Genomic DNA, 22084 nt, shown 5'->3' with positions numbered 1-22084 from the left:
AGTCCTGGTTACACTGAGCACAGAATGAAGTGCTCAGATGCGTGTGCCTATTGAGACAGCTCATCTGAGGCAGAAGCAGCAGGGGGGATGTTTAGACCCTGCAGGTCTGTTCACAGAAATGATGAACAACTCTTTGTAAGGTTCTGGACGAAATGACAAGCCATTTTCCTCAATTTTCCCAGAAGTTGCATTCCTGAAAAATCTGTATATCTTGTGACCTCTTGACCCGCCAAATTCACATGTTGATGTCCTGGCCCCTAGGACCTCAGGATGTGACTGTACTTGAAGACAAGACCTGCACAGAGGTGGTTGTTGAGTTGCTCAGTTGTGTCTGACACCATGCATTACAGCACGCCAGACTTTCCTGTCCTTCAGTATCTCCTGGAGTTTGCTCAAATTCATGTCCACAGAGGTAATCAAGTTAAAATGAGGTCATTAGAGTGGATGCTAATCCAACATGACATGTGATTTTATAAAAAGGGGAATTGGGACACACATGCACACACACACACACACACACGAAGAAGGCTGCATGAAAGAGGCAGAGAGACATTTATAAGTCAAGAGATGCCAAAGATTAGAAACTTCCCTGGTGGTCCAGTGGTTAAGACTTTGCCTCTCAATGCAGAAGGTGTAGGTTCGATCCCTGGTTGGGGAGCTAAGATCCTACATGCCTCTTTGGACAAAAAAAAAAAAAAATTTTTTTAAAGTATTGTGTTTTTTCTCCTCCCTGGCTGCTTGAAGATCAGCTGCCATCGTGAATGACAGTAACTATCTGGACCAGGAAGTTCGTGACCAACTGACTACTTCAGCAGAAACAAATGGTCATAGATGTTCTTCACCCTGGAAAGGCAACAGTACCTGAAACAGAAATTTGGGAAAAACTGGCCAAAATGTACCAGACCACACCAGATGTCATCTTTGAATCTGAATTGAGAACCCATTTTGGTGGTCGCAAGACAACTGGCTTTGGAATGATTTATGATTCCTTGGATTACGCGAAGAAAGAGCCCAAACACAGGCTTACAAGACATGGCCTAAATGAGAAGAAAAAGGCCTAAAGAAAACAGCCAAAGGAATTCAAGAATAGAATGAAGAAAGTCAGGGGGACTGCAAAGGCCGATGTTGGTGCTGGCAAAAAAAAGGAGTAAAAATTCTGCAGTGACTGTATCTGTGGTGACCGTGCAGATTTTTCATGAAAGAATAAACTAAGACCTTTTACAAAAAAACACACCAAACAGTATTGTAATTAATTCAATTAAGACTTAAAAAAAAAAACATGCCAAAGATTGCCAGTGACCACCAAAGTCTGGCGACCACCAGAGACGGAGGGCTTCCCAGGTGGCACTAATGGTGAAGAACCTGCCTGCCAATTCAGGAAACATGAGACACAGTTTTGATCCCTTGGTCAGGAAGATCCCGTAGAGAAGGGAATGGTTAGCCACTCCAGTATTGTCTGGAGAATTCCAAGGACAGAGGAGCCTGGCGGGCTACAGTCGATGCAGACATGGTGTTGCAAAGACTCAGACATGACTGAGTGACTAAAGCTTTCACTTTCACTGGACTGGATTGGAGTCTGAGAAAGGGCCTTTAACAGAACCCCCTCAACAGCCTTAGAAGAAAACAGCTGTGCTGACACCTTCATTTTGGACTCCTGACCTCTACAACTGGAGGATAATAAATGTTTACAACACCTATTCTGCAGTGTATCCAAGTAAAATGGAGCCTGGTCTTAGGCCTGGGTAATGAAGGGGCTTGTCTTTCCTCACAGGCTGTGGGGTGATACTGGCCCACACTCTCCACACTTCCTGGGGCCCCCTCGAGAGCACTGAAATTCAGGAATTGCTCCTACCTTGTGACAAGATCTGAAAACAGGTGTCACCTCCAGATCCCAACCCCAATCTGGCTTCTTCTGGCCAACTCAGAGCCCCCCGGACCCTAGTTTCCAGACTAGTTTGTGGGGTGAGACGAGGGTCTCCGTGCAGAAGGAAACATGCCATGCTGGGCCCCAGTGCATCATGGAGATGGCGTCCTGTCAACTTGTCATTGGAAAATGACTCTAAAAGCCCCTGTGGTGAGGGAGGTGTTTATTTGGGCAATTCAGACAGGGACCACCAGACAGTGGAGGGCCAGAGCTGACCTGCCTTTCATATGTGGGGTTCAAGGCAAGCTGGGTCGGGTTTTCAGATTGCTCTTTTAAACCCCCCCTTCACCGACCCAGCAGGAACACAGGGGACTCCAGGAGAACTGGCAATTGTTCTGGGGCCAGTGGGTGGCTGTCCTAGTTAGAGAGGAAGGGGAGGGGAAGGAGAGAATCATGTTCCCAGCAGGCCACACACAGGTTAACTCATCACTTGCCAGTCCAGACTACACGGGTCCAGGGCTGGGACTGAGGGAAGCAGCGCTCCCTCTCCCCCCAGGGTCAGCCTGACAGCCACCAGGTCATCTCATTTCTGAGCAGGGCGGGGCCAGTGATCCTTCCAGAGACACGCCTCTGTGGTGTCACACTGCAGGGGCCTGGATGGAGCTGGGAGAAGCTCGTGAACAACCCCTTTGGCCAGTCAGAGGTTTTCAATGAAGGCTGCTGCTGTGAGTGTACAAAGTCATGTTCAATTCTTTGCGACCCCATGAACTGTAGCCTGCCAGACTCCTCTGTCCATGGGACTTCCCAGGCAAGAATACTGGAGTGGGTTGTCATTTCCCTCTCCAGGGGATCTTCCCGACCCAGAGATTGAACCCATGTCTCCTGGATTACAGGCAGATACTCTATCACTACATTGCCAGGGAAACCCTTAATGAAGATCACTGCTATTTATAATCACAAATGAGATTTCACCTATGAACTTGCATTTCCAGGAAAACGGGTGGATCTGGTACTGCTGGGCTCATGCCAAGCAGGGGTTGCCCACCCCCGCCCCTCAGCCAGACTCACAAATTGCACAGAACCGTCAGGTAAAGTGACTGGTCCCAGGGCCCCCGGATGCACACACCCTTCCTGTTGGTGAAGAATTCTTAATTCCTTCTCAGCTCTGTCACCTAAGGGCTCTAGGACTCTTGTGAGCAATGTGACCCCTGAACCTGTTTCCTTCTCTATAAGATGGGGACAGGGATGCCCCCCCTTTACCAGGAGCTGTGAGAATTCAGGAATGTGAGCCGGCCTCTGCTTTCCAAACAGACAGCGATGCTGCTGAGGGCTGACCCTGTTCTCTGCTCTGTAATTACCGATACACATATACTGGTGAGAACCATAAACTTTTATTAATGGAAAATGGAATGCCTCGTTAACAGAAACCTTATCTTAAAAATGGCAGAACAAGAACACATTTATTTTAAAAAAAAAGTGAATTCACATTGGATTGAGCTACAACACGGTGGCAGGATTTGCTTTTGCTTCTTAAAAGATTCCACAAGTTCAAGGTAACTCTGCTAAGAGTTCAACAGTACGTCTGTCCGCCTACCAGGACGCGGGGAAGGGTGGGGTCTAGTAGTGGCGGGTGAAGTGGGGGTACGGGTCTCTGTTGCCCCGGTCCTGGCCAGCCAGTCCGTCGCTGTCGAGGCCTCCAGCAGGCACCACGTCACCCTGGGTGTGCCCACCGTGTGCAAAGCCGCCTCGCCTAGGAACAAAGGCACATGTGTGTTCTCACTGTGTCACTTCGCAGCAGCAGGCTCAGAGTCCCCTGGCTTTTTCCAGAGGAGAAAATTCACAACCACAGGTTGCCTTCTGGGGAGCACTATTAGTTGCATAAGTTGTCAAGGGCTGCTATGGGAGCATTTTCAAAACACTCAACCAGAAAGCTGATCAAGGATGCAGAAAGTGAGAGGAACTGAGGAGCAAGAAGAAATCAATTTTATGGGCAGACAAAACTTACCCCGATATTCCGCCCCGATCTGCCATGTGCCCAGGGCCTGAGGGTCCAGACAGGCCCCTCTCACCACCTGGAAGAGAAGGATGAGTCTGCTAACACTCCTTTCTCGGAAGCCTTGGGAAAGCTGGGGGATTCCTGGCTGCCCCTGCCCAGAAGCCCTCCCAGACCTGCAGGCACAGGGGGGCGGGGGGACGGGGCGGTCAGCCCATACCTTGCCACCGTGAGTGCTCCCGGCCCGCTGTGTCCGCGTCCACTGTTCCCGGCCAGGTGCGCTCCTGATGTTCCTCCAGCCTCTGGCTGTGCTCCGACCAGTCACGGCCGCCCCTTTGCCAAAACAAAAGGCAGACACACACTATGCCTCCAGGAAGAGGCTGTGGCTATGGCTGGGGGATCATGCCCCTCTGTCAAGAGTTTCTGAGAGAAGTGGGCAAAGAATGGGAGGAGACATTTCCCCAGAGAAACACATGTGGCCAGTAAGCACACGAGTAGATCTTCAGCACAGCTAACATCACATCACCCCTGTCAGGATGGCTACTATCAAAAAGACAGATGACAGTGGCAAGTGCAGGTGAGGACATGCAGACACACGGATCCTCAGGCCAGGCTGCTGGGAATGTGAAACGGCACAGCCTTGTTGGAAAATAGCACAGTGGTCCCTTGAAACGTTAAATGTAGAACGGCCATGTGACCCAGCGATTCCACTCCAAGGTGTCTGAGACTGGTAAACCTGCATTTACACAAAACCTTGTACACCAACCACCCCAAAGTGGAGACCACCAAAGTGTCCATCAACTAACTTGAACAGATACAAAAAATGTGGCTCCTCCATACACTGGGAGATTCATCAGCCTGGAAAAGGAGAAAAGCCCTGACATTCTCTCCAACACAGATGCACCTTGAGGACATGATGCTCACTGAGAGAAGCAGACACAGACAGTGTGTGAATCTACTGATGGGAAACGTCTGGAGCAGGCCAATCCAGAGAGACAGAAAGTGGGTTAGTGGTTGCCAGGGAGCTGGGGAGGGTCTGCTGATGGGGGCTTCTTTTGGGGGTGATGTAAATGCTCTGAAATGGGTTCTAAGGATGGGTACATGGCTTGATGGATCAACTGAAAGCCATCCAACTGTGCACTGTTGACAGCGAACTGCACAGCAATTCCTGAAATGGCTCTTTCAGACAGAAACCCCGGGAGCAGACAATCCAAGCCCAGACCCCATGTGCACGCGCAGCCACCTGGTCCCAGGCCGTGTGTGACAGCCACCCAGTCCCACGGTGATGCGGCTCCACACAGCCTGCTGCCAGAACATGAGCTCGCCCCTTTACACTGAAGACAAAGTGGCTGAACAACCTGAGAGAACTCGGTGTTAAGCAGGTCCCTATCTATCCAACTGGCACCCTAGTCTTTGATCAACATCCGAAACACCCCGAGAGATGTGGCGGAGACTTCTGGTGACTGTGACACCCAGCCTGACAAGACACCTAGACAACTCTGGAGCACAGGGCCGGGTGAAGCTTCTCTACTCCTGACAGGGAACAAGACTTAGACAGCCTCAGGGCTACCTGCTTCAGCAGCTGGGGCCTGCGATATGAACCTTCACACCTAAGGATGACACTGTTCCAGGTGACCTGGCAGGTACATACACCTGGATCACTCTCACAGAAGCCAAGCTGGACCAAGTGAGGGCAATGTTGCCCCCAGTGAGGCTTGGCATGGCCTGCCCGCTAACCTGGGTGGAGGTGGCGGCCCCCGGCCCTCGCTCATCCTCTTGTCGGAGCCGTAGCCGCCCCAGCCATCTCGGGAGTCGCGGGCATGGCGCTCTGGTAGTCCTCCATGGCTGTGGCGCTCGTCTGAGTAGTGCTGGAAGGCACAAGAGGGACAGGGCGACTCCAGCCTCACTGTTCCTGGACAGGCCAGTGGCAGGCCCACCCTCTAGGTCTGGTCAACCTGCAGACCCTGCCACCCAAGAGGACCTGCCCAGGCCCCTTCTGACACTTCTTGATCCCTTCCTCACTTGAGAACCCCGAGCACCCCTAGAGCTCCATCACTGATGGACACGAAGGACCAGCAGAGGGCCCCCTGGCTCTGTGAACATGGAGAGTCCCAGGCTCTGGGTCCACCAAGATATCACTCAGACCCATCTTCCCTGAAGAGGACAAACACCTGCTCCTTGCCGGTGACAGGACGCTCCCCCTACAGCACCAGGGCAGGCCAGCGCCCTCAGACCCCCTAGCTCAGTACTGTGGAGGCCTGGAAGCCAGCAATGCTGGTGGGAATGGTTCTGTGCCCCTGGCCAACTAAGTCAGTGCCCTGGAAGCCAGCACATCTTGGGAGCAAGAGAGGCTATGTATTCTTTCACCACCCCCGCCACTCCCCCACCCTGTTTAAACAGCCATGACTCTGATGCTGCCCCCACCTTTCTTGTGGGGGTGGCATCCGCTCTCCTGAGCTGACACCCTAGGGCACCTGCAGGCCCTCAGACAGAGGTACCCACCCCAGTACCTGATAGGGATGCCCTAAAACATAGGCTAAATGACCCCCAGCAGGCTGCTAAGCCCCCGTTTGGGATATCCCATGTGTCTAGACTGGAAGGCACTCTACATAAGCAGACAATCAATTCTCTTTATTCACTTCCTATTGAATAAGATGAAGAACAACCCTATGTATTTAATCTCCACGTCTGCCCACTGCACAGGAGCCCACTCCACAAGTGCCCACTGGGAGCACTAACATGCTCCCAGCCTGAGGTCTGGCTTTTACTCACCTGCCCATCTCGCTCTCCCATCATTGACCTTGAACCTTCCCTCCTGCAAAACAGAAGTATCTCATTCCAGTAGCAGCTGACGGCTCTCTCTGACACTGCTGCAGACCACACGGAAGAGTCCGACAATTGGGGTACTTATCCTCTTTCACCACATGAGAAGAGTTAACTGATTGACAGGCCTGAAAAAAGAGCTGGCTGGCAGCTCCCTGGGGGTAGGAGTGAAGTCGGAGCCTAAGAAAGTGGGGAGGAAGGTTTTACTGAACTAAAATCCCTCACAGGGGTCTCAGAAATAGAGATCTACCCACGAAGGCAATGCCAAATTAATCTGTGGTCTGGTGACAAACTGGTAATGAGAAAGCCTTGGCGGGTCTTACCCTCTGGTATGATCTGACCCATGTGACTAACACATGGCAAACCAAGTCCGGCCATGATTAAATAAATGAGTGGCGTCTCAGCCTGTCTTCACCCCTATTCTCCCTTCCCTCATGGAGGAGCTAACGAGCAGTGAAATGGCTCAAGGATATGCAGCCTGGGGGAGCGCAATGAGAAACCTAGAGAGAGAATGCTTAGACTTGAAAATCAAGGGCTCCCTTTCTAATAAATGAGAGTGTCTTCATTAAAGAGGCACTGGCAAAAAAAAATTACACCCCCAGACCCTTAAAACACAAAGCAGGCCTGACAGGGCCTCTGCCACGTCCTGCAGTCAGCCCCCTTGGTGCAGTCTGGCTCGGGCCCCATGCGGGTCAGTGACCCTGCAGATGGCTCCAGTGGGTCACAGCCTTTCTCTAAACCACTTCCTTCATCTGTAAGAACAAGAAGGCTGGGCCATGCCCTCCCCTCCTTAAAGACCTGTGCTCCAGTGCAACTCCTGCCAGGGGAGGGACAAGAAGGAAGAGTGGCCATTCAGACCCCAGGGAGCTATGCAACCCAGAGCCTGGGGCCTGTCCTTCACAAGAGGACAGTGCATGAAACACACACTGAGGCCTTCCCCATAGTCAAAGCGAAAATGCCCTAAGGGACCACTGATTCCCACATCCCGGTCAAGGTCTGTCTCTAAATCCCACGTGTGGCGGTCACTAGGAGCCTCCCAGCACGAGAAGAGGTGGAGACCCACCCTGTTGGAGAGGGGCGGGGCACTGACCTGTCAGCTACATGCTCCTGGTACCGGCCCCGGTCACGGTGGTCGAAGTGGTGGAAACGGTGATCAGGCCGAGGGAAGTCCGGGCGGTACCTGTCCTCCATGGCCATGCGCTTTCCTTCTGGCCAATAGGCGTCATCTCGCCTGTTTTTCATTTTTAAAAAGATGCAAATTTCACTTATGAGAGAGAATGAGGGGGAAAAAAAGCAAGAGGGTGGAGGTGGAATGCTCTCTCCAGACACAGTATCATTTAAAATGTCCTGCAGGGCTAATCTCTAAACATTCAGTCATTATTGCTTTGATTTGATATACTAAAACCCCCCGAACTACCAAAAGGCACCCTGGCATTCTCATTTGACAGTCCTGAAAGAAGAACCACTGTGAACTAATTGTATCACAAGGCTGTTAATACCTTGATCCCCACAAGAGCTCAAATGCAAGTGAAATGAAATACTTGATTTTCTGGAAAGAACGTTCCGAGTTATCACATTTTCAACTCATCATCTATGGTAACCTGAACTTCCCTCTGTGCTTTTCAGAAGCAAAGGGAATTAGATCGGGTGACAGCGAACTACACACAACTTGGGATGGTCTCCAATTATCTTCTTCCTGATTTTTACCAGAAAATTAGGCTTACAGGTGGTGGGGTGATGGGAGACGATCAGTTAAGCACTTAGAGAAGGCAGAGAAATAAACCTACTTTCTTTTTTTTTTAAACCTACTTTCTTAGAGGAAGGCAACCTGCTTATCCACAGCACTGACTCTGTGCCTCTCACTCCAGGAGGACATGTGAGCCCAAAGGAGATGACAGGAAACGCGGCCTAACGCATGCCTGCCTGTCTCCTCCCCACTAGACAGCGTCAAACTTCCCCAGGAACCACAGCGCCAATGAAAGGACTGCCAAGGCGAGAGCATCACCAAGCCTCCAGCAAGTGGCAGCTCTGGAGATACTCTACTAGCTGCGGAGGCGGCAGCTATGAGCTCTGCCCAGGTGTCCATCTTCAGCACCCCCGACTCCCTACACCAACATGGACGCAGCCACCCCCCGCTCTGGCTGCGGCCTTACCGCCCAATGTCATAGGGCCTCCTGACCACCGACCGCCGTTCCTGCTCATAGCGTAGCTGCTCCTGCTGGTGCCGCAGCTCCTCACGCTCCCGCTGGATTCGTTCCTGCTCACGCCGGCGCTCCCGCTCCACGCGCTCCCGCTCCCGCTCCAGCCGTTCACGCTCCAGGCGCTCCCGCTCTAGGCGCTGCCATTGGCGGTCAAGCTGCTCGCGTTCCCGCTCCAGCCGTGCCTTCTCCTTGCCCTCGTGGAAGGCCTCCAGGCGCTGCTCTCGCTCCCGCTGCTCACGCTCTCTGCAGACAAAGGAAGGCCACCCTGACTTTCCCACATGGTGGTGCCCAGGCACCAAGGTCCTTGGAGGGAGCCTGGACACATCAAGCTCCTGGATGTGACCTGGCTGCCCCCTCACAGGCTCCATCCCGCCCCCTGAACTGCTCTGATCATCCAGAAACCCCAAACTCCATCCTTTCCCCTTCTCCAACTAGCAAAACCGGGGTGAGCTGGGAGGCAGGGATGATGGCAAATGGACACAGAGTCTCAGGTCCAGACCAGGAGGACCTGCTCGAAGAGCACCAGAATGAAACCACAGGTAAACAAGGGCAGAAAAGTAAAAAAAGCAAAGGATAACTGCTACTCTGAAGTTCCTGAGCAGATAAAACCCTGGAGACACGGATGACAGCTACTCTCCCTGAGAGACAACTCATGCTCTTTTTTGTCACTCCTTCCCTCTCTGAGGGTGTACATCTAACGTGGCATTTTGAAAGGGACCCAAGACAGTGTGGGGACAGGAGAAAGCCACGCACCAGTGAAGGGATCACAGGTCTTGCCCCTCAGCCACCCCAGAAGCTGGCGAGGGAGCTGGGGATGACCCCCTGCTCTCCTCACTCGCTCCCAGGGTGCCAGGGAAGGCTCTACACCAAGGGCAAGCCAGCTGGAAGTGGAACATCTTCAAATGGGTCAAGAAACTGACTTTCTAAAGCCCACATGCAGAAGCTAAAGTCACACTATTTTAGAAAAGCAAACTGGAGAAGCTGTTGATCCAGTTTGGTGGGGAAGACTGAGGTCTCAACCCCAGAGACCCTCCTGTCAAAGCCACAGGTGGCCTGGGTACACGTGCTACCTGGGTCAGGGCACAACTTCAGCCAGAGGAGATGCTGCTGAGCAGAAACAGGCTTGGATGACTGTGCTGGAACGACTACGTCGTGGGCTGGGTGGGTGCAGCACAGACAGCAGGGGGCCAGCAAGCCCAGGCGACTGGTTTGGGAGGAAGGGCAATCCCCCCCAGAGGAGACCCCACTCACCGCCTCCTCTCCGTCTCTCGGATCTCCCGCTCCCGCTGCCTCTGGCGCTCTCGCTCCCTCTGCTCTTTGATTTTATCAAACGACAGGATGTCTCTCTTCTCCTTGCTTTCCGACTTGCGATCCTGACTCTTTGAGCTCTGTTGACCAAAACTGGCTTATTAATGTCAGGGAAATGATGACAAACATACGATTCAAGTGAAATTAGCAGGTATGGACTAGACTAAGAACCTTGGGTCCCCTGGGGTTTACAGGGAGGCCCCCAGCACAGTTTGCCTCACACCACGTGAGTTTTGATGCTACAGCCTTGCTTTCGAATCTTGCAAAGGGCATTAATGAAAGAGAAGAGGTAGGGTAAAACCTCAGCAAGTAGTTTCTCTGGAATGGCAGAGCCAAGCGCTCTGCATTATCTACAGCAAAAACAGGCTCCCCAGAGGCACAGGGCAGGCACACACCACCACAGCAATCCCCCTGCTCAGTGGGGTCACCTGACTGCTGGTTCAGGCCTCAGGCAGGAGGCTTCAACACAGAGCAAGCCAAAGGCCCACAAGTGTAAACCAGCACTCTAGATAAAGCAGAGTACTGTGGGCACTTCTGTGCTCTTCCATTTCTGGGAGAAGGAAGGAAACACTGACAAATGACTTCCATTCTGAGGCTCTCCAAGGCTGGGGTTCCCACACTGGCCATAAGTCAGCCTCTCCTGGAGGGTTTCGTGAAACTCAGAACCCAGGGCCTCCTGTGGACTGCCTCACAACTCCCAGGGAAGGAGCCTGGGACACATTTTTTAAAAAGCTCCTCAGCAGTCTTTTCTGAACTGCCTCACAGAGGGGCAAAATATCAATGTAAAACAAAGCAATCCAAAAGAAAGAAAATCAAAGGTCATAACCAAACATTTTACTGGAGGGAAAAAAAGGGAGGGGACACAGAGGAGACCTGTCCACGCTCATTACAAGGACAGGTTCACAGCCCCAAACACTGCAATGATCTGCAAGGACGGCAGAATTGGGAGTCTGAGCACACACTGCAGGTTGCAGAGGGGAAGGACAGATGGCCTGCGTCCTGAGGTCCAGGTGTCATCTGCTGGGGAGGGTGGCGTGTGGGGCAGTGGAAGGGAAAAGGTGTTCCCGGGTTCCCGGGTCCACAGCCTGCCCTCGTCACTTCTCAGCGGCCTGGCACGTGTCAGTGTCCTCCATAACCTTTCCGAAGGGCACTCAGGGAGCATCTACCACAACAAACAACGTGTCTGCAGCTCTGGACCTGCCCTGACAATGGCATACCCACAAACGCTGCATTCAGAGGGGACGTGGAGACATCCAAGTGTCCGTCAACAGGGGACTTGGTCAGAATGACTGCAGTACATCCACAGCTCAGTAATAAAGCTTTACGAGGAAAAGGACAGGCAACCCCACCCAAAACACACACACCTGGATGGATTTCAGGGATACTATGCTGAGGGCAAAGACCAATCTCAAGGTCACGGTTGTATGATTTCATCCACATACATTCTGGTGGACACCATGCTGGTGACAAAAAACCAGTTATAGGCTTCCAGCGTTGGGGATGGACTGGTGGGGTGGGGCAATGTTACAGGGGTGTCCAGGAGGAGACCTTTGTGCTGAGGGACCAGGTATGCACGTGGACTGAAGTGGCAGAACTCAAGTCTACCCTGGTGACAAAGTGTTCTGGTGCTGCCCCCACATCCACACAGTTAACTAGGACAAAACCACTGGGCAGGTTCCTAGGACCTCTGTACTATCTCTGACAGCTTTCTATGAATCTGTAATCACTTCAAAATTTGAACTTTAAAGCCGGCCCGTGTATGTCTCATGCACAAAGCTCCACAAGTCAGCAAAGATGTGCACAGCAGCAAGTCCCAGGAGGCCCAGGCCCCATGGCGTTGTACGTGCAGACACACAAGTGGCGGGTGCATCTGCCACTGAGAGGGGCCCATGCAGAGCAGAGGCCTCCGCTTTGCTTACCTCATCTCTTTCTGTACTAGCTGTATTTCTCATCAAGTTTACATTTTTATTTAGCATCACAGTTATCTGGCTGGTGAGATTATTGGCCTTTCTTGGTTCTTCTCTGTATTTTATGATTCTCCTCAGGGGAACACAGCACTGGGAACTGCCGCTTTATGGACCCCAAGTGCTCATTTCAAAATTAAGCCTCAGCATCATAAAGTGCTCCTGGGTGAACGCTGCTAGCTCTGTACTCGCTAAGAGGGCACTGCTCTCCTCGCTAATGTTTTAGTTACAACCTTCAGCTGGGAAGCAAAGGGTTCAGTTTGCCAGAGCAGAAAGAGTAAAACAAGAAGCAATAAGCTTGTCCTGTGGTTCAGGCCACATAGGCAACAGGGCTCACTCTCTGATCACAGAAGAGAGGCAGGTGGGCCCAACTTGTCTTTTTGGTTAATTCAATAAAAAACTAGAAAAACAGCTGCAGAAAATGAGCAGAACCTGCCTTCCAGCCTGACAAGCCCTAGGCCTTGCCCATTTTATCCAGTTCATGAATCATCTCTCCTGGAAGATGGTATAGAATAATAGGATTGGCAAAGGGTCAACACATTTATGGGCTGCAAACACAGTTAAGGATTGTTTTAGAGTAAGTTTCAGAACCTAATCCGTGTGTGTGCAGTCTAGTTATTAATAGTAACATGTCTCCTAAGTACTTCAAAGAACGTTAACATTTCAAGGGTGAAACAACGTTCTTCTCGCAACACAAATCAATGTGGTCGTTAAACCATCATTGGAACCGGCCGGACTCGAGAGGGCAGGGGCAATACTCACTCTCTCTTTTGACCTGCTTGTGGTTTTCACACTGATGACAGGCTCCCCTTTGGATTTATCCATTATAACAGTTCGTTCCATTCCTCTGCTTCCTTCAGGAAAAAACACACCGTCTATGGACACATGTCGACACCCTCCCTCCCAGGCTGACTGGGGCCTCTGGACACGCCTTCCATGGACTGCTGCTAAGCTCTGGAGCCTTGGTGCCCTCACTCGCCTCTCCGATGCGATAAAAAGCGCTGCTGACATGGCAACACTGGGTGTGAGGTGGCTGGTGTCCCCCGACTGGCCTTGACTCATCTGGGGTGATCTGTTCGAATCTTATGGCGTAAATGAGGATCAAAGTGCACTCTGCAACATGGGTGCAAACAGTTGCCACCTGCACGCTTCCTTCACCCCCACAATAAACCCCAGCAGCTTCAAGGAGAACCCACTTGGATGTGTGTTCCGCCCACACATCTTGGGGAGCTCTGCACAACCCAGGGCCCCATATAGATGCTGCCTGCGGGCTCATGCGCCCTGCCAGATGGATGAGCTTCCCTCATTCATCTCCCAAAATGAAGGCTTCCAAACTGATTTTCCCTCAACGACACAATTAGCAGGCTCTAACCACCCCAACAATTACTGATTTAGGGACATTTACAATACTTGAGGAACATTTTAAAAAACATGCCTCTCTTGAAACTGCTGGCAAATTACCCCAAACACTTGAGATGTAACTTGTAAAGTGCTGTACCAAATTCCCAGGCTCCAGATGGCTGGGTTTTGTTTGTTTTATTGGGTGGGAAGGGAGGGGAGGGGAGGGGGAGGGTGCACATGTTGGTTTTAACAAAGTGCTCTGTGGACTCATGCAAACCCGGTCAGAGCACAATCAACTTTGATAAAATGACAACAGAGGTGGCATGCCCCAAGTGTGGCTGCTGCCAATGGGTGTATATCCTCTGAGGTTTCCATTTTCTATTTTTTTCTTTTTTTTAAACTCCATCTAGTTTTAACATAAATGCAGGAAAAATTTGGTGACAGAAGAGCAGAATCTCATGGAATCAGTCACAGGAACCCAGGACATCTGGCTCTTGCAAATCCCACACTTTATTCTTCCAGAGACTCAGGAAAAGCAAATACCCAGGTCACTGAGCCACCAATAAACACAGACCTTGACCAGGAAAGCTCTAGATCTCTGATGCTACAGAGAAACTCCCTTCAGCCACTTCATCACCCAGGCTCTGGTCCTCTCAGCGCTTCCCGTACACAGCTCAGCTCAGCAAAGGGCACCTACTGGGCCCTCGCTCCACACGCCTACTCGCCACCCTTGCCATCTCTTCCCGTCTTTTCAACACAAGACAGACTCATCACCTGATTTCGTGACTCTGGACCGATTTTCAGGTCCTGATTTCAGCTCATTTTCATCTTTCTCTTCCTTTTTAATGTCTTCAGGCTCTTTTTCCTCCTTTTTCTCCATCTTCTCTTCCTTCTTAATGATGGTTCTATGCACACAGAAACAAAGTTACCACACCCTAGCTCCTGAGAGTCCCACAGGAGCAGGTCATACTTCCACACACAGCAAACCTGCCGGCTGGTAGTCAAAGGGGTAGAAATAATTGAAAACCATGGGAAAGATAATACCCTCTTCAGATACAGCCCCTTCCCACTTAAGTTCCCTGCTACACCTAGAAATCTGTTGGATGACACTGAAGGCTCACAGGGTGTTTTTCCCAAATGCTAAATGCACCAGTACATCAAAAGACCCACAAGCAGACATAAGAAACATTCCAACTGTATAGAAAAACCTGTTAAAGACTAATTTCAAATGCTTCCTTCTGTATTTGTGGAATATTATTTTTAACTTTTGTAGGAAAAAACACTTTTCCCAGTAAGTAGAGTGTAAAACCGAATGGAGCTTCAGCACAAGGGTGGGTGGTGCCTGCCGCATGAAGCAGTGGTTCCCACCCAGACCACCAGCACACCACACTCTCGGGGAGGTACAATGGCATGTGATGTGCCAGCAAACATGAAAACCATTAGTACTATTTCAACTGAAGGCAATTTCCTGCTAAGCAGTCAAATACATCACAGCTGCCATTCAAACATGTCTCCCATATCTTCTACTGGTGTTCGTATCAGTCCATGCTTACTGAATGCCCATTGCATTTGAGGGTCCAGGCTGGGAAAACCAGGCCCCATGAGGTCTGCTAACAGGCGTCCCCTGTTCTCTCTTCCCACCAACCAGGCTGTGTGGGAGGCCCGAGGAGCCCTCTCCCAGGTGCCCCTCAGTTCACCCTTCCTTCCTCCCAAACGTCACACACGAAGCTGTCATCTTTAATCAGAACCATTCACTGTAAATGCTTGTAACATACTACTTTCCCTTTAAAATACAAAACACTATAGATACAGCTCAAGTCTGTACCCGGAGACAGGCACCATGGATGCCTTTACTGTCAATCACGTGGCTCCGCCTCTCCTGGCTTTATAAGCATGTTCCTATAACCATGACGCCCTTCAGTGATGCTCTAGGTTTCTTAAGACTGACACAGCAGGATGGTCCTTGTGCTGCTCTATCACACCTTCCAACCCATGCTCTGCCTGTCAAGCTGTCTAGACACACTGCACAGATGTGGGTCCTTTCGCCTGCTGCACCACAGTCCTCTGTTATTCACTTGGTTCTCCTCTGACAGACTAGAGATTGCTTCCTGGTCACTATGTGACTGCAAGAGAAGTCCCCAGGAAATGCCTTTGACATGTTTCTTCCACTCTTGTTGTGGGAATCCTCTCCCTCCCAGCAGACCTAAAAAACATCTTGAAAGGGAGATCCCTACTACTTGTTCCAGACTCACATGCCACCTCCTAGACACAAAGGGACTTCTCAGTATCACAAAGTTAAGTGATTTCTTTTCTTCTTCTGTTTTTTTTTTTTTGGTTGCACTGTGTGTCTTGTGGGATCTTAGTTCCCTGGCAAGGGATTGAACCTGGGCCATTGGCAGTAAAAACATAAAAGTCCTAACCACTGGACCACCAAGGAATTTCCTAAAAAGCAATTTCTAAAACACTAGATGCATATATACACCAAGAGTGTCAGCCCTGGGTAGTGGGATTACACTTGACATCTGAGTGCACTTTCTAAGTGGTAATTTCATAAAAACTCATCCAAGACCAGCCTCTTCTTCAGGAAACGCTTCTCTATGTCCCTTAGAATGATTACCAAACCTAGAAATTCTCAAAATGAAAGGTCAACAAGGGTGTCCACTGAAGAAAGAGTAACATTAAAATCAAATTATAAAATGCTCCTAGACCAACTATGTGAAACCAGTCTGGTTTCAAACAACTTAAGCTTGTCACCCAGTTAAGTGCCCCTATACGGGGGAAAGACCCCCTGCTTGCCACAGGCCCATTACCACTCCTTTCCCAGCTGTGCCTCCTTCCACGCAGAGCACAGACCTCACAGCATCATTCCAGTGGCTGTGGAATCCGCCAGACAAGGGCTCACTTGCACTCCCTTCCTTGCCCTCATGGCTTCCCCTGTTCTACCAGAATCGGTTTTCAGCACCACTGACAGGAAGTGTCTCTTCGAAGAAGCTGCTGATAAATTACCATCTCACCCCTAATACAAAAAGGCTCACCTGACATGCATTTCTCCAGGGTTTATGAATTTCAATTTGGCTATTTCATTTCCAATGAAGATAAACAAGAATATCTTTAAAAACTAAGCTTAACTTATGAATATAATTTTGCCCCTAAGCATGAGTACTTAACCATAAATTTTCTTACATGAAAAAAAAAGGAGAGAAGAATGAAATTACAGAAGACTGACATTCTCAGCAAAGGATTCAACTGTTAATTTGAGTGGACCTAGAAATGAACATAAACTGTGCTGCCAATACAAACTCATGGCAGATACTCTACCTTCTGTGAGAGGCACCCTGTCAGGCACGTCAACAGTCTACCTCCTCAAAAGAGATAAACCTATTATTTTGATAACAGTATCAACAGGGAACGCCTGCTTTGAAAGATCTGTCCTTGTTTTCATCTTGATTAAAGATGCAGATCACCTCCTTTACAAAAATAGTACCTCTCCAGAAAGATAAAGAACATTACAGTATACTAACACATATATATGGAATTTAGAAAGACGGTAACGATAACCCTATATGCAAAACAGAAAAAGAGACACAGAAGTACAGAACAGACTTTTGAACTCTGTGGGAGAAGGTGAGGGTGGGATGTTTCGAAAGAACCGCATGTATATTATATATGGTGAAACAGATCACCAGCCCAGGTGGGATGCATGAGTCAAGTGCTCGGGCCTGGTGCACTGGGAAGACCCAGAGGAATCGGGTGGAGAGGGAGGTGGGAGGGGCGATCGGGATGGGGAATACATGTAACTCCATGGCTGATTCATATCAATGTATGACAAAACCCACTGAAAAATAAATAAATAATTAAATTAAATTAAAAAAAAAAAAAAAAAATAGTACCTCAGACCTGCAGTTCCCAAACTAAGGTCCAAGGTACACCAGGATGGGTCAACTCACAAGTGCCCTGGGATATTTTAAATTTTGGAAACAAAGAAAATTTGCTATATGTCAGATGCTAGGTGAACTAGGAGCTTTTGGTTACTCATCTCAGCATGAAATCAGGCTATACTCCTTTGGGTAACACTGGCTTTGCAAAGCTGGGCTTCTACAGTTACTGTGATAAAAGGTTAAGAACTGCACAAAAATCAATGTGTATCAGTAAAGATTTCAAGGTTTGCAAGGCCGTGCAACAGCTCAGAATGTCAAAAATGAAGTAAAAATACAGCTGATTCTTGAACAACATGGGGGTTGGGGTGCTGATCCATCACATAGTCAAAAATGAACTTATAATTTCATAATCAGCCCTTCCTATCCACATGGTTCTACATTTGCAGTTTCAATCAACTCTGGCCCCACAGTGCTGTTGTTATTTACTCCTGAAAAAGCTCCCCGTGTAAGTGGACTCACTCAGTTCAAATCTGCCTTGCCAAAAGGCCTTTCAGTCTGTCATTTGTTTCAACAGATAACTAACCTGTTTGAACATAAATCTTTGTGCTGTGCTCAATCGTGTCTGACTCTTTGCAACCCCATGAACTGCATGCAGCCTGCCAGGCTCCTCTGTCCATGGGAATTTCCAAGCAAGAATACTGGAGTGGCTTGTTATTTCCTCCTCCAGGGGATCTTCCTGACCCAGGGATCAAACCCACATCTCCTGTATTGGCAGGTGGATTCTTTATCACAGCAAATCGCTGGCTGAGCGATTTGAACATGAATATTAAGATGCAAGTACCACCTGAGATTTAAATGAGGAGCTGGTGACCCTGCAGCTGCCACTTGCCATCCTCCCAAGAGAAACGTTTTTAAAAAGCACCTTACTTTTCAACTTTGATCTCCACTGAATGATGTCTGTCAACACTAGACAATTTTTCCTTCTTCACTTCGCACTCTTTTCTGTCAGACAGCTTTTTCCCAGAAGGTTCGTTTTTGGCCTAAAACACAGCATAGATAGAAATGGCTCAGGATCAGGTCTTCTGGCCTGTGAATCCTGCAAGTTCCAGCAGCAGGATGGCCTTACCTTCTCAACAGAGATCATCCTTCCGTGAAGCTCAGTTCTGTGGAGATGGCTGATACATTTTGTGGCCTCATCAGATGTTGACATGGTGACAAACCCATAGCACCGGGCCCCAGGACTTCGGGCATTGGTCACCACTTTGGCTCCAACAACCTTCATGAGAAAGGGTACTCTTACTTTCTCATAAAAATAACTACTCTATGTGTCAAAAATTACCAGCAATTAATTGATTGTCAGAATTATTTCTACTTGTTTGCACTTTTCTGAAATTGTTGTTCCTTGCAAGGATTTATTAAAGTACTTCTAATTAATCCTGACATATCAAAATACAATTGCTTTTGATACAAGATCAGTTCTCACAATGAGAGTATAAATAAAAAAAGCTAAAGACAGACGTCAGTAACCACAACTTCAGTAACCTCGAGACAAATGAAACTGGAAATACAACAAGATGCAGCAAAAGAAGTTCTAAGGGGTAAGTTCACTGCGATGAATGCCCACACCAAGACACAAGAAAAAATTCTAACAGACAATGAAAGGAATCAGAATGCAAACTAGCCACATATACTAGATACAGCTTATTAGCCATATATCATTAAAAACATGTAATGCAAAATCAAGCAGATAAAACAGGTACAAGCCACCCCCCTCCCAAAAAAAAAGAGCACAGAGCAAGATGACAGATTTAAAGCCCACCATACCAATGCTTGTGTCAAATGTAAATATTCCCAAAGCGAGGGCTGGGACACACAAAAAGCCTGAGACACGTGAGCCTGGGCTTCTGGCTCTGACCTCCTCTGACTCAGTTGGTCAACAAGAACAAGTCCGCTCCTCTCTCTGGACCTCACTGTATCCAGCTATAAGATGGTGAGGAGACCCATGCTCCCTAGGGTTCCAGCAGACCTGACATTCATGGTTTTCCACATGGGGATAGAAAACCACTGCCCAGGCTGCAGAGGAAAGCCCCGATATGTCCAAAGCACCCCATACAGGGCCTAAAGGGAAAGAGCCTCTGCTGAGGAACACAGATGTCAGTTCTCACATCAGAGATGAAGTTCTGCCTTCTCCCCTCTCCTCAAGGTGAGGGGCTGGGTCATTTGAGCATTCCATCCAACTAATTAGCCATGCCAAGGTTATCACTTCTGATGGCAGGTAAGCCCAAGTGAGAACAGACACCACAGAAAGTGCCCAGTTCCCTGTCGGCGCCCCTTCCCCGATTCCCTTCCCCAGCCATCAAGCTCTTTGCAGATCAAGCCTCTGTCTGCACACCCAGTTCCACTGCAGGGCCTTCCTGAGTCCTGCTGCCCAGGCCCAATGGCCAGGCATACTCAACACTTGGGCCTTGGCCTAAACGTCACATCCTCAGTGATAATCACTGAGTCCACCTTCCAAGTCTAAATTAGATATTTCTACCATGCAAGGATGGCAGGCGGTAATCTTCAATATACTTAAAAATAAATACATATGACATGTTGCAGTAAGTTATTTTCCACCAGATATAAGACTTACAACAATGCCTTGTTATCTGTTTCAGCTTTACAATCAGTTAAAGTCGTTCAGTCATGTCTCTTTGAGACCCCATGGACTATACTGTCCATGCAATTTTCCAGATAGAATACTGGAGTAGGTAGCCTTTCCCTTCTCCAGGGCATCTTCCCAGCACAGGGACTGAACCCAGGTCCCCCTCATTGCAGACGGATTCTTCACCAGCTGAGACACAAAGGAAGCCCAAGAATACTGGAGTGGGTAGCCTATCCCTTCTCCAGCGGATCTTCCCAACCCAGGAATCAAACCAGAGTCTCCTGCATTGTAAGCGGATTCTTTACCAACTGAGTCATCAAGAGAAGCTCAGTGACTGATTGTAAATAAGTGAATAAATAGGTTTTGGCATAGTAGCGTTCTACATCCTTCCAAATGCTTCTTCAGGGTCTTGTCCGCTTCAGTCCCTAACTTCTCATCGAGGAACAAAGCCCTGAGTAAAGGAATGATAACCAGGCAGCCAGGATGGCACAGCGGCCTGGAACCCCTGCCACTTCCTGCCGCTGAGTGGTACCCTGCTGACTTCTCCCACCCACCATGGACCCCTGGGAGAACAGGAGACTGCTTCAATAGCTAATTCTAAAACAACAGAATCGTTCTTGAATGTTCCTCAGAAGTTTCTGAATTGTAGTATTTCCCTCCTGCCCCATGACCAGGAGTTGATTTATTTATTTATTTTTTTTTCCCCCCAATATTTTTATTAACTGAGACAGACCTAAAAAAATATGGAACGCTTCACGAATTTGCGTGTCATCCTTGCGCAGGGGCCATGCTAATCTTCTCTGTATCGTTCCAATTTTAGTATATGTGCTGCCGAAGCGAGCACAGGAGTTGATTTATTTTTAAGCCACCATCCTGTTCAAATTCTCCAACTATGTATCTAAGATGCTAGAAGATATATGGAGACCAACTCTTTACTTACTGTTAAGGGGAAAAAACTCAGCATGCCGGCTGCCAGTGTTTTTTTTCCTAGCTGCTCCACAGCACATGGAATTTTCCCAGATCAGGGATCGAACCTGTGTCCCCTGCATTGGCAGGAAGATTCCTAACTACTAGACTACCAGGGAAGTCCCAGTTTCCAGTTCTGTATTGGCTAAAAGACAGTTTGTTCAAGAGAAGCTGGAAAGCATAGCAGGGACACAGAGACTGCAGTTTACACACCTTCTCTGAGCAGCACCTACAAGCTGCCTGCTCTGCCTGTCGTGCACTCTCAACCAGGAGACAAGGTTTACTACCCCACAACTGGTTAGGTTCCACTCACCTCCAAGTTTTTCTTCTTGTCTATTTCTTTTCCCCCAACCGGAAATGAGAACCAGTATGCCAAGCCCAGGTGAGTGGCAGCACATTAGGGGAGCATACCTTCCCATATTTGCTGAAGAGGTTCTTCAGATCTGTTGCCCGAGTTGTGGAAGACAGTCCACTGACCCATAGATTCCTTCCAGAGCTATTGCTGATTCGACCTGCAGGAGTGAGATGATTATGCTTGGCCTCCTGAGACTGCAGCTCTCTCTTAAACCCTAATGCAATCCAACCTTGATTCCTCCGACTCAAGAATTTAATTACTGCCAACACATGGGACAGAAGACGAAAAATCTAGACCACAAAAACTGAGTTTTCTTACTCGAGGAATAATCACACCTATGTCAGTTACCAACTGATCAGCTCACAACCAAGATAGCAGTTTCTAAAATTCTATCATTTTACAGGTAGAAAAATACCTGTCCTATAGAAGGACTTTCACCATTCCATAAATGACAATCTCAACAAAGACATACATTCAGAAGCTCACCAACATTTAAAAATTAGTCTCTCAAGATGCAATTAACTAGCTGATTAATTCCCATCATCCATTATAAAACCAAGTACTGGATCCAAATTATGGATTCCTGCAGACCCCTCCCTCCCAAAATAAGGGATCATTGGTGACTCCCTGACATGTAAGTTGAATCATACCTTTTTCATCTTTAACGATTGGCTTTATATCTTTTTCTTCCTTAAAAGAGCTAGAGATAAAAGTTAGTATTACTCGTACAGGAAAAAATAAAAGAGA

The 22084-nt window shown here is 48.8% G+C and overlaps 1 protein-coding gene, 1 non-coding gene and 1 pseudogene across 3 annotated transcripts in view; 1 reads left to right on the top strand and 2 right to left on the bottom strand.

The window, feature by feature from the left end:
- Positions 1–761: 761 nt before the first annotated feature.
- On the top strand, positions 762–1151 carry LOC136156936 (small ribosomal subunit protein eS24 pseudogene; annotated as a pseudogene).
- Positions 1152–3235: 2084 nt separating this feature from the next.
- Positions 3236–22084, bottom strand: part of SAFB2 (scaffold attachment factor B2) — a 29473-nt gene continuing 10624 nt past the window's right edge. The window contains exons 8-21 of one of the 2 annotated variants that reach the window (XM_065917977.1): positions 21988–22037; positions 21394–21494; positions 18499–18648; positions 18300–18412; positions 14269–14399; positions 12916–13007; positions 10133–10269; positions 8834–9124; positions 7771–7911; positions 6630–6672; positions 5595–5725; positions 4078–4190; positions 3870–3936; positions 3236–3614 (exon numbers count right to left, since the gene is read on the bottom strand). In XM_065917977.1, coding sequence (XP_065774049.1) covers positions 3482–3614; positions 3870–3936; positions 4078–4190; positions 5595–5725; positions 6630–6672; positions 7771–7911; positions 8834–9124; positions 10133–10269; positions 12916–13007; positions 14269–14399; positions 18300–18412; positions 18499–18648; positions 21394–21494; positions 21988–22037 — 1693 coding nt within the window. In that variant the 3' untranslated portion in view covers positions 3236–3481. Of the gene's footprint in view, positions 3615–3869; positions 3937–4077; positions 4191–5594; positions 5726–6629; positions 6673–7770; positions 7912–8833; positions 9125–10132; positions 10270–12915; positions 13008–14268; positions 14400–18299; positions 18413–18498; positions 18649–21393; positions 21495–21987; positions 22038–22084 lie in introns of those variants that run through there. The other variant, XR_010660868.1, reaches the window with a different exon arrangement.
- On the bottom strand, positions 20754–20860 carry LOC136156595 (U6 spliceosomal RNA). Its single transcript, XR_010661090.1, has one exon. It is a non-coding gene; the product is annotated as a U6 spliceosomal RNA (small nuclear RNA).

Source organism: Muntiacus reevesi, chromosome 1, assembly GCF_963930625.1.
Source record: "Muntiacus reevesi chromosome 1, mMunRee1.1, whole genome shotgun sequence".
NCBI lineage: Eukaryota > Metazoa > Chordata > Mammalia > Artiodactyla > Cervidae > Muntiacus > Muntiacus reevesi.
The sequence above is the reverse complement of the archived record's forward strand: the minus strand, read 5'-3'. Positions and strand labels throughout refer to the sequence as shown.